This window comes from Siphateles boraxobius, unplaced genomic scaffold (genome assembly GCF_051911475.1).
Source record: "Siphateles boraxobius isolate OS27281-9 unplaced genomic scaffold, OSU_SipBor_1 20, whole genome shotgun sequence".
NCBI classification, from domain to species: domain Eukaryota; kingdom Metazoa; phylum Chordata; class Actinopteri; order Cypriniformes; family Leuciscidae; genus Siphateles; species Siphateles boraxobius.
Window position 1 is genome coordinate 2,057,198 of NW_027508811.1, and position 12,004 is coordinate 2,069,201.

Here is a 12,004-nt window from a genome sequence, read left to right on the forward strand (position 1 = left end):
TTAGCCGTTCTGCCGTCGAGGGTGGTGAGGAGGGAGGCACTTTGTAAATACTTCTGTATAGCACTTTGGTCAACTTTGGTTGTTTGAAAGTGCTTAACAAATAAAGTTGGATTGGATTGGATTTAAGGAGCCACTAGGGTGGCTTCTGGCACTACTCATGCACTTCCTTAGCTACTCATGCACTTCCGGAAAGAATGGTACCGGGGCGGCGCGCTGAAAACCAACACGGCCCGCCCCGAGAAACCAATCTTCCAATCGGGAAGGTTCGAGACTTGGTGAAGGGTTCCACGCAAGCCCGACCTTCTCGGCGGCCAGGGAAAGTATAGCCGCCCATGGATCAGACTCGGGCAACGCTACACTACTCTACACTACTACACTAGGGGTAGCCGCGGTGTAATCGAGTACACACTCAGGGAACGCCCACCGAGACGACACACACACACACAATCTGCCGTGCTGTTAAAACAGCAGTTGTGAGACAATATGCTCGCGGCCACCGCTAATCGCGCTGTCACACTAACACTGGAACAGAGTCTTTATTTTCTCTCTTCTTTCAACGTAGCAGCAGTCTGCAGAACTCAGTCAAACAAAAGCTCGGCTCTGAAGCGAAATACAATGAGTGTGCGCGCCTGCTTCCTGTTTACGTTACGTAGAACGTGAGCGACTGAAAGGGAACACTCTTAATTTGGGTGCACTCTCCATCTCTGCCTTTGCTTTCTGTTCCTTTTTGTCCTCTCTCCCTGCTAATTAAATGTAACACAATATCAACTCAGTCCATGTGTGTATGGAAGGACAGGATCAACTAGTTCAGTTTCTGATCCTTCTTTTCTTTTGTGTCTTTAATTACTGTTCTCCAGTCTCTTCTCTGTATGAAAGCTTCATTAGCTATGTTTTCATCCGAAGTTGCAAATTTAACTTATGCACAAAGATTTGAACCAAGCAAATTTATTTCTCAAAAATGGTTGACATACATAAAAGTACTGTCCCGCTTTACTTAACATAAACATAAATTGTAAGAATATATCTAATTATGATGAATAACAGTACAAGATAAGGCTATTATTAGCAGCCCCAAACTAATATTTGCTAATACATAACATTTAAGTTGATATGATGACAACAGTCATCCAAAATATAGAAAATAACAAAATAAAGGAAAACAAAGTGGTATTTTGTAAATTACATTTACCATGATGGTAAATGCACAATACTAACATGAACTGTTAATTAACATATGGACACTGATTCTGATGAATAGAATGAACATCATACCTCTATATAAATCTTTCCCAGCATGACATACCAGTTACATAATTTATTGGTATTGATTTAGTCTACTGAAATGCTGTATTTGATTTAGTCTACTGAAAAATTTAGAATGCCCCCAATATTCAAGACAAGGGGGCAAAAATACCTCTGGATATCTTTTATATTTATATAATTTAATATAGTTAATCAGTATCACACGAAGAGTGCCATTTTTCTCCAAATATCAGCATAATTACAAATGTGATGTTGATTTTATACAACAGTTCAATGAACAAGAAGTTAATATTAAGTGACTTATGTTTAGACACAGTATTGCCTGTTTTTGCTCTATTTTGCTGAAAAAAAATAGTTCCATAAAAAACCACAGGTCTGTTTTGCGTCTTTGCGTAACACACGGCGGTGTTTTGTGAACCAATCAGTTAAATGAATGATTCAATGACTCACTCATTTAGATAGTCAAATGCTTCGTTCCTGAATGTGTGTGTCTCATTTTGAAGGCTGCATCCTCCGGAGGTCACATTTGTCAACCGCATACGTCATAGGGGATGTCTTATTTCAGAACAGAAACCATTATAAAATTGAAGGTTATTCCTAGTGAAGCATAAATTGTTGTCATTTCTTAATGACTTTGGAATGTAGTGGTCGGTATACTGAAACAAAGCAGCCTCAATGACGTATGCAGCGGACAAATGCGACCTCCGGAGGATGCAGCCTTCAAAATGAGACACGGCTAAAGACTCGCTCATTAACAGTGACTTGCTGCCACCTACTGACTGTGAGAAAAAAAATAAACCTTTTAATTTTTTTAATCATTTCAAAAATCAATATTATGTTTAAAACATCAAAACATTTATGCTTTTTGTAACTGCAGGTTAAATGCACTCATTTCCCCTCTGAGCTGCATTAAACCGTCTGTGTAAATAAATACATCTAAATGTCACTTCAGATGCAGCTTCTGTGTTTCCTCTGCATTGCAAAGATGCATTTTGTTGATACTGATTTAATTTAATTTGTAACATTATAACATTGCATACAGAATAATAATTCTAATTTAATTTATTGATTCAATTTAAGATTTTGACACAACATATGATGCATACATTTATTTAGATTTAAAAATGGCTTTATAAAGGTAAAAGTTAAAAATCAATTTAAACTTATTGGAAAAGATCATTTCTGTCACTGCTGCGAACTGACCACTGCACAGAATATGAAGAACTTTAGGAGTCAGCTGTTCACAGCAGTCCTAAACCTGCCAAGGTACCAACACAATAAACAAATTCAGCAAAACATCGTCTAATTATCGTTGTCGATAAAATCCCAGAAAATATCGAGATATCGTTTTTTTGTCATAGAGGGGTTTATTTGGTAAACATGTTTCCATCGTAGTTTATGCACGTCTTCTTATTGGATAAAAAAACTGATTTGGCTTAATTAAGCTCGTGTTTTTTTTTTACGTGCATATTTTGAATTTATGAGCATCTTGGCATTTCCTTCCAGCATTTTTTTTTATACGATATCCCAAACTGCTCATAAAAATAGTTGGATGGAAACATAGCTAATGTCAAAGAGTTTGGAAGCAGATCAATTATTACTGCTATTTAAAAATGTTTATGAAGTACTGTATGTTTTGTTAGTCCATCTCTGAGTAGGTGTGTGATCATCTTCTACAAAAGGAACCTTTTAATTTAGTTTTATTTAGGCTATAGGAGTGATAAAAGATTGGATGCTGCTGGAGTGTCACGTCTTGTTTATTTTGTTTGATTTTTCATTTCAGGAAAAAAAATTGGTGAGGAGGCAATATCCATCAATCCACTGTGTGCAGAATGTCATCAGTGGTGAGTTCATGTATTTAATTAGTTTGTTGTCCAATTAGGCAGTTTTACATAATAATTTTTATTTATCACTGCGTGATTGAATAATTGTTTTTAAGTTCGTAGCATTATGAGTGATCAAGACTTTTTTTTATCAATTTATGAAAATTTAAACAGTTTTATGATTTTTTTTCAATTTATGATTCTCAAACAAGAACATTTTGGGAAAAAAATAGAGGGATGTAAGAAATTGTAGCTTTACCGCTTCAGCTCACTCATTTACATATGCGTTTTGTCCATAGAAATGGTTTATTTAGTAATGTAAAGCAGCCTGACTGTCTGATGGTTTCCCGGGCACCACAAGTAGATGTGACTAATCATTAATCAAATTCGTTTCAAATTATTTACATTATCGATAATGATAGATTGTCATTTAGTCATTATCAGATGGAATCAATGTGGATGCCGTTGAAATTCTGCAGCAGAGTGATCTCATCTCACATCATTATCTAGTCTCGTGTATACTTCATTTAGCCAAGGCTTCAAAGCCGACTCCATATTACAAATATGTTAGACCTATCACTTCTGCCACTAAAGATTGCTTTATTAATAATATTCCTGATCAATTTCATCTCCTCAACATCCCAGAAAGCTTAGAAGAACTCGATATTGCAACAGAAACTTTTGACTCTCTCTTTTCAGGCACTTTAGACACAGTTGCTCCTTTGCGCTTAAAGAAGATTAAAGAAAATAGTCCAATGCCGTGGTACAACGAGCACACTTGGGCCCTTAAGAGAGAAAGCCAGAAAAATGGAGCGAATCTGGAAGAAAACAAAACTAGAGTTTTTTTTCAGATTTCATGGAAAGAGAGCACAATTGCGTACAGAGAGCCCTTAAAAACTGCTAGATCTGCTTCAACCCCAGACGTTTCAAAGCAGCACAGCAGTAATGACTTTAAGAACTTCTTTACTTACAAGATTGATAATATCAGGGAGAAAATTTTAACTATGCAACCGTCTACTACAGTATCACATCAGACAGTGCATTGTAGTCTCCCTGAGGAAAAATTTGATTAATTCATTGCTATAGGAGAGGAAGAATTTTCTAAACTCGTTAAATCATCTAAATCGGCAATATGTATGTTAGACCCTATACCGCTATTGAAAGAGATGCTTCCAGAGGTCATAGATCCTCTTCTTAATATTATTAATTCATCTTCGTCATTAGGATATGTACCAAAAACTTTTAAGCTGGCTATGATTAAACTGCTTGTTAAAAAAAACACAACTTGATCCTTCAGAATTAGTCAATTATAGGCCGATCTCGATTCTACCTTTTCTGTCAAAGATGCTAGAAAAGGCAGTATCCTCACAACTATGTTCCTTTTTAGAAAGAAATGGTATCTGCAAGGATTTCTAGTCAGGATTTAGATCATATTATAGTACTGAGACAGCTCTCATCAGAGTCACAAATGATTTGCTCTTATCATCCGATCATGGTTGTATCTCTCTATTAATGTTACTCGATCTTAATGCCGCATTTGATACTATTGATCACAACATTCTTTTAAATAGACTTAAAAATGATGTTGGCATTAGTGGAATTGCATTAGCATGGTTTAAATCATACTTATCTGACCGTTACCAGTTTGTAGCAATAAATGGAGAGATCACAAGTTCAGTATGGAGTACCACAAGGCTCAGTACTAGGACCAGTGCTGTTCACTCTGTACATGCTACCCTTGGGAGATATCATTAGGAAGCATGGCATTAGTTTTAACTGTTATGGTGATGATATTCAACTCTATATTTCTTCACGCCCTGACGAAACTTACCAATTCACAAAATTAAAGGAATGCATAGCTTATATAAAAAACTGGATGAATAGTAATTTCCTACTACTTAACTCTACTTAAAAACATACTTCTAATTATTGGACAAAAAACCTCCTCACGTAATAACCTAGAATACTGTCTAACACTTGATGGCTGCTCTGTCAAACCTTTGTCGTCGGTTTGGAACCTGGGTGTGCTCTTTGATACCAAACTTTCAATCTGTAAAACCACATTCTTCCATCTTAAAAGTATATCTAAATTACGTCATATGCTCTCAGTGACAATTGCGGAACAATTAGTTAATGCGTTCATGACATCAAGGTTAGATTATTGTAATGCTCTTATGGGTGGTTGCCCTGCATGCTTAATAAATCAGAGTGTCCGCGGGGTCTTAAAGTATTAAAAGTTGATAAATCAATTTAGAGAAAATTAAGGCCCTTAAAAAGTATTAAAAAGTCTTAAATGCCATTTTCCAAGGTATTTAATTTTGTATCATCTTTTCGTTATGTATATTTGTCCATAAAGTATAAAGTTTGCCTGAATTTAAACATTGCGTCGGCCAATAGTGGGGTTCTGTGTAGTTTATGGAATCCTGCTAGATATGACGTCATCTGTTACCGCGCTTCATGATTTACTGCTGCGGGATAGCGCATATGTCCCGTACGCATGGTTGTTAAACAACATCGTTGTCTAATAGGGAAATTAAATATACGCCACAAGCTTAAGTTGCATCTTAAGGTTTTCTTTCAGTTGAAAAAATTAAACAATATGTATAAACAAAAAATGTAAAGAAGCATTTAAGATCAATCAGTAGCCTACGAAAGGGGAAAAACGCTAATAAAACAGACCGTTCCTCTTATCGCACAGAACGAAGGTATACACTCGAGTCAACATAATATTTATCTTGTTTATATTGTTTCACTTTCATGTTTAGAAAAACAATAATATTCACATGCTCGAGTAGAAAATGCGCTGACAGACATTGCAGGGACACAGTGACAGATAACAAAGTTTCTAACAGCACTTCTCGTTTTCTGTTAAGGACTGCTTCTTTAACGAAACTTAAAGGAAGCATATGTGTCAAAATCATTTTGCTGAGTAAATAATACCTAGAACATCAAAATCGACTGCTGGCGGTAGATCCTTTTCCTATTATCAAAACTCTGGAACAGTCTTCCTAATATTGTCCGGGAAGCAGACACACTCTGTCAGTTCAAATCTATACTAAAAACACATCTCTTTGACCTAGCATACACATAACACATTATAAACTTGTAGAATTTAATGTTAGGCTGCATAGATTAGGTCAGCCGGAACCGAGAACACTCCCCATAAATCCTGATGTACTCACTACATTATAAGAAGAATGGCGTCTACGTTAATATTAGTCTTCCTGTTTATCCCGAGGTTTACCGCAGTCCGCCAGATCCAGGCCGTATCCAGATCTAATGAAGACAACGCATTCTTGAAGTGTCAACTAGTCTCTCCCCTGTGAAGGCCTCCTTCTCCTTCCCTTTACCTCTGTACAGATAAAACGTCAAAATAGTTCCGGTTCACATGGCAACTCGGAAACGATAAATTCTGTATTATAAATTTGTAAATAAACAAAAAGAACTATAGACTAAACACGTAATACGCATGTGCACATCATTCTATATATAGTGTATGTGTGTGTGTGTGTGTGTGTGTGTGTGTGTGTGTGTGTGTGTGTGTATTAGAGATCGACCGGTTCATCGATTTTGCCGATTAATCGGCACCGATAGTTGATTGGTGTAACTATCATTATCGGTAAAAATCCACACCGATAGTTTTTCCGGGTTCCGTCCGTTGCTGGAGCGGCTGAGAACTGTGCGGAGTCATTACACAGTACGAGAGCGCTGAGAAGAGACTGCTGGCATTATACAGTGCGAGAGTGGCCTCTAGAGTACAAATAACAAACTATCACTGGCTGAGTTGTTTACGTTAGCACGTGAGGCTGCGTGCAGCAAGGAGAGAACATGCAGCACAGACAGCGCGTACACTTCAGACGTGCATTTAAAAAACAGACAGCGAACGGTATGAATACATAACACTAAAGTGTATTGCCATATCATTATAAAGTAATTAATTTGTTGACTAGATGCTGCATCAGCAGAGAAAGAACAGAAGTATGTTTGCCGTCGAGGCTGAAAGGACTCTAACATGACCTCAGTCAAGTGGTTATAACAATGTGACAAAAACACACGCAGATCTGACCCAAATATTTTATGTTGCAATTGTTACCATCTATTTGCATTATTTTTTATCCAGCTGGTCACTTTTATGCATTCATTAGCCGACGAAGTTGCATATTTAAAACTAGTGACGTGATTGCTTTCTCAACATTGATATGTTCATGTAAGTTAGCCGACAAACAAATCAGAAACGCGTTCGATTTAAGTTCTTCTTTTTTTTATCACTACAATACATCTTGTTATTTTGATTAGATAATCATCAAGTGTTCTAAAATAGAAGCAAATAAAGTGAGAGACTATACATAGGCTATATTACGTATACGTAATATAGGTCTTTATTAAATTTTAATGGCCATCTTTAAGAATGACTGAGTGGAATTATATGAAATGGTAACACTTTACAATAAGATTCCATTTTTAGCATTAACTAAGGTTAATAAAAGTTGTAGAAGTATTATTCATTGTTAGTTTGTTAATTCAACATTTACTAATGCATTTGAAGTAATTTTTTTTCAAAGTAATGCATTCGAGTTTTAATTCTTATTTTATCTGTTATTACCTTAGTTAATGTACTATGAGCTAACATGAATGATAAAGGTTCAATTGTATTGCATAATGCATATAGTTCATGAAAGCTAGCTAATACATCCTTGTTAACAAATGCGACTTGCAAAGTGTTACCTATGAAATTTACGTATGTTTCTTATTTATAGCTAACAAAACTTGTAATATTTTAATGTTTAAATTATATTCTATATAGAGTTTGTTCTGTAGAACTTCTTATTTTAATATATTCATATTTATATATTTATTTAATTTAGCACATTTCAGTTCAGCACTGTTTTACTTGTGAGTGTTATGTTTGTTTTTAATCCAGGATCCATTTTAAAAAATATTGGTTGAATTATCGGTTATCGGCATTTACGGTCAAACCTAAATATCGTATTGGTAAAATCCACTATCGGTCGACCTCTAATATATATATATATATATATATATATATATTAGTGCTGTCAAACGATTAAAATATTTAATCGCGATTAATCGCATTAATGTCATAGTTAACTCGCGATTAATCGCATTTAATCGCACATTTTTATCTATTCTAAATGTCTCTTGATTTCTTTTTGTCCCATTATTTTTTCTCATTTTAATGCTCTTATCAACATGGAAAAGTGGATCGGCTTGCTTTGTGCAAATGTTTTTTATTGAAAACAACATTGGCATATATTGTGTTCAATTTCACACTAAAACATTCTTACTTGGAGCAAATAATCTCTCACACAATGTAACACTGTCCATCAATAAAAGGGTGAAAGAAATACTGACGAGGTCCTGATATTGACGAGGGGGCGGAGAATTCGCATCAGCTGTGTGTGTGTGTGTGTGTGTGTGTGTGTGTTTGGCCATCATCAAGTGGTATTTCAGACTGGACGTGCTGCGATGATGATAGCTCAGTTCACAACGACAAAACACACAGATCACTTGGGTCTCGTCAATGGAACCATTTGGCAACTTTTTAAAAGTAAACGTTCCATTCAGAATATATTGGCATCCATTTCGGTGTCTCGCGCTCGTCATCCACTCAAAACTGGACGTTTTGAACGTTCCTATAACATTCAGAAATAACGTTTTTATAACTTAATGGGAACGTTATGAAAACGTTCTTATAACCTAAAATTGTTAGCTGGGGAAGAGGAGAGATTCGCGATTGCACTGAACACGTTTTAAGTGCAGGCACATATTGTCTGAGCGAGCCCAGAGAAAATTCTAACAAGAGCAGCGTGTATCTGAGAGCGCGCGACTCGAGCAGAGAGATTCGTGCTCGGCACATTATATTCCACGCGCGAGCAGAGAGATTCGCGCTCGCGCATCCGGCTCGCAAGCCCAAACAAGTGCGTGCGGCGTGCCTGTTGTTTTGTTTCCGGTCTAGCTAGATCCGCTTGCGCTTTCAAAACGTCCATGCCGCGTCCTATTGCAAAAGCATGTGAAAAAAAACCTACAAAGTTTGCTAGGCCAAAAAGACCGTTAATCGCGCGATAAAAAAATTAACGCCGTTAAAATGGGTTTGCGTTAACGCCGTTAATAACGCGTTTAACTGACAGCCCTAATATATATATATATATATATATATATATATATATATATATATATATATATATACACTCACCTAAAGGATTATTAGGAACACCTGTTCAATTTCTCATTAATGCAATTATCTAATCAACCAATCACATGGCAGTTGTTTCAATGCATTTAGGGGTGTGGTCCTGGTCAAGACTATCTCCTAAACTCCAAACTGAATGTCAGAATGGGAAAGAAAGGTGATTTAAGCAATTTTGAGTGTGGCATTTGAGTGTGGCATGGTTGTTGGTGCCAGACGGGCCGGTCTGAGTATTTCACAATCTGCTCAGTAACTGGGATTTTCACGCACAACCATTTCTAGGGTTTACAAAGAATGGTGTAAAAAGGGAAAAACATCCAGTATGCGGCAGTCCTGTGGGTGAAAATGCCTTGTTGATGCTAGAGGTCAGAGGAGAATGGGCCGACTGATTCAAGCTGATAGAAGAGCAACTTTGACTGAAATAACCAGTCTTTACAACCGAGGTATGCAGCAAAGCATTTGTGAAGCCACAACACGCACAACCTTTAGGCCGATGGGCTACAACAGTAGAAGACCCCACCGGGTACCACTCATGTCCTCTACAAATAGGAATAAAAAGCCTACAATTTGCAATAGCTCACCAAAAATGGACAGTTGAAGACTGGAAAAATGTTGCCTGGTCTGATGAGTGTCGATTTTCTTGGCACACTTCAGGCCCCTTAGTGCCAATTGGGCATCGTTTAAATGCCACGGCCTACCTGAGTATTGTTTCTGACCATGTCCATCCCTTTATGGCCACCATGTACCCATCCTCTGATGGCTACTTCCAGCAGGATAATGCACCATGTCACAAAGCTTGAATCATTTCAAATTGGTTTCTTGAACATGACAATGAGTTCAGTGTACTAAAATAGCCCCCACAGTCACCAGATCTCAACCCAATAGAGCATCTTTGGGATGTGGTGGAACGGGAGCTTTGTGCCCTGGATGTGCATCCCACAAATCTCCATCAACTGAAAGATGCTATCCTATCAATATGGACCAACATTTTTAAAGAATGCTTTCAGCACCTTGTTGAATCAATGCCACGTAGAATTAAGGCAGTACTGAAGGCGAAAGGGGGTCAAACACAGTATTAGTATGGTGTCCCTAATAATTCTTTAGGTGAGTGTATATACACTTTTTTTTTTCTTCAAGGCTTGCACCTTGGAACGTATTTCAAGGTGTGCATTCTCATTCTCGGGCCAGAGTGCGTTAAGGGTTTTCTGTTAAAACGGTGTGGTGTAAGCGGCCCCTAATGCCTGGTTCAGATTACACGATTCTTTTGTCTTTTACGATAGTCACTGTGTCAGATTACGCGATTTTGACTACTAAAATCTTGTCGTGTCGTGGACAAGAAACATGTCAGACTACACGTTGCTTCCTGACCAGTCATCGCGTGCCGTCTTTAACGATGCACGTGATGTCATTGAGAAGGCGAAACTATAGCGAGTGACTTCCGGAAACGAACGTAAACAAACAATGGATGTGGCGGTGAGTGTTGTATTGGCTGTCCTGTGTTCAGAAAACTTAAAAAAAGAAAGAAAACCCGACAATGGACACGTTCCTGGATTGCTCGAAGTGGACAGTATTGGCTGTCAATCCTCCACAGAGAACTTGAGGTAAAATATTGTTTTCTTACGAACCTTTCCTCCATGTCATAACTCCACCTAGTAGCACCATCGTCTCTCTTTCGTTTCGCCATTTTTGAAAGTTGTGTACGGAAAAGCTTCTGTGCTCCTATTGGTCAACCTCATACATGTGACGGAACCCGTCGTGGACGACCGTTAAAAAAATTAAACATGCTAGCCTTTTTGTCGTGATGTTGTGAAGCATCGCAGACGCGATGTAGGTTGTCGCCCACTATGACACACTATACGAGATGATGCGATCGAATCTTGCGTCCCGACGCCCGTTGTCGTTTACGAATCCCCACGAGACCCTACGTCAAACGGATCGTGCCAAAATTGGGCTAAAATCGTGTAATCTGAACCAGACATAAGTCAATATCTAATGATCTTTGCAACGGAAGTGAATCGATCAAAACTAACTTTAGCTGGACAATAACTTTATTCTAGAGCTGCTGTAAAGTCAAAACAGTCTCCATTACTTTCATTTCCTATTATCCCTGTAAAGCTGCTTTGAAACATTCCATATTGTTAAAAGCACTATATAAATGAAGGTGAATAGATGTTATCGAGTAGTTGTTGCAGCCCTACTATAAACTGTAAACTTGTTGTTTTTTTCATCTGCTATATCTCTGGTGCCTGTGTTTTTTTTTTTTTTTTGATTTTTCCCACCTATTTAAAATAATTATATCCCAGCACTTCCCACACCTCTTACTGACAACTTTTTGCGTAGTGTAGACTTTACTGTGACATTCTATGGCCCTTTTTTCCCTCAACAATTTCAATGTCCTCAAGTTGGATTCGAGAGGATTGCAAATCTGTCCCTCATAAGTTAAACATATTTACATACTTGTTTGTAGCACCTGGGCTCCTGTGTGTATTTTTGGGTATCTGAATATGTGGGTGTGCTTGTATGTGGGTGTCCTGCACCGGAGGTGATTTTCAGGCCTGTCCCTTTGGATATACTCATCTTACAAAACTCTCTTGATAGCATCACCACACCCCAGGAATGTAAACACATCCAAAGACAGCCCCAAGCTTACATGACACACACACACCTTCTTAATTGCAGTTGCTTGAAATTTCTGTGCTTTTATTCCATA

General features: G+C 37.6%; 1 protein-coding gene across 2 annotated transcripts in view; it reads left to right on the top strand.

The window, feature by feature from the left end:
* Positions 1–12,004, top strand: part of rmdn2 (regulator of microtubule dynamics 2) — a 55,132-nt gene that overhangs the window by 19,511 nt on the left and 23,617 nt on the right. For both annotated transcript variants that reach the window (XM_077236370.1, XM_077236369.1), the window contains one exon: positions 3,047–3,107. In XM_077236370.1, coding sequence (XP_077092485.1) covers positions 3,047–3,107 — 61 coding nt within the window. The remainder of the gene's footprint in view (positions 1–3,046; positions 3,108–12,004) is intronic.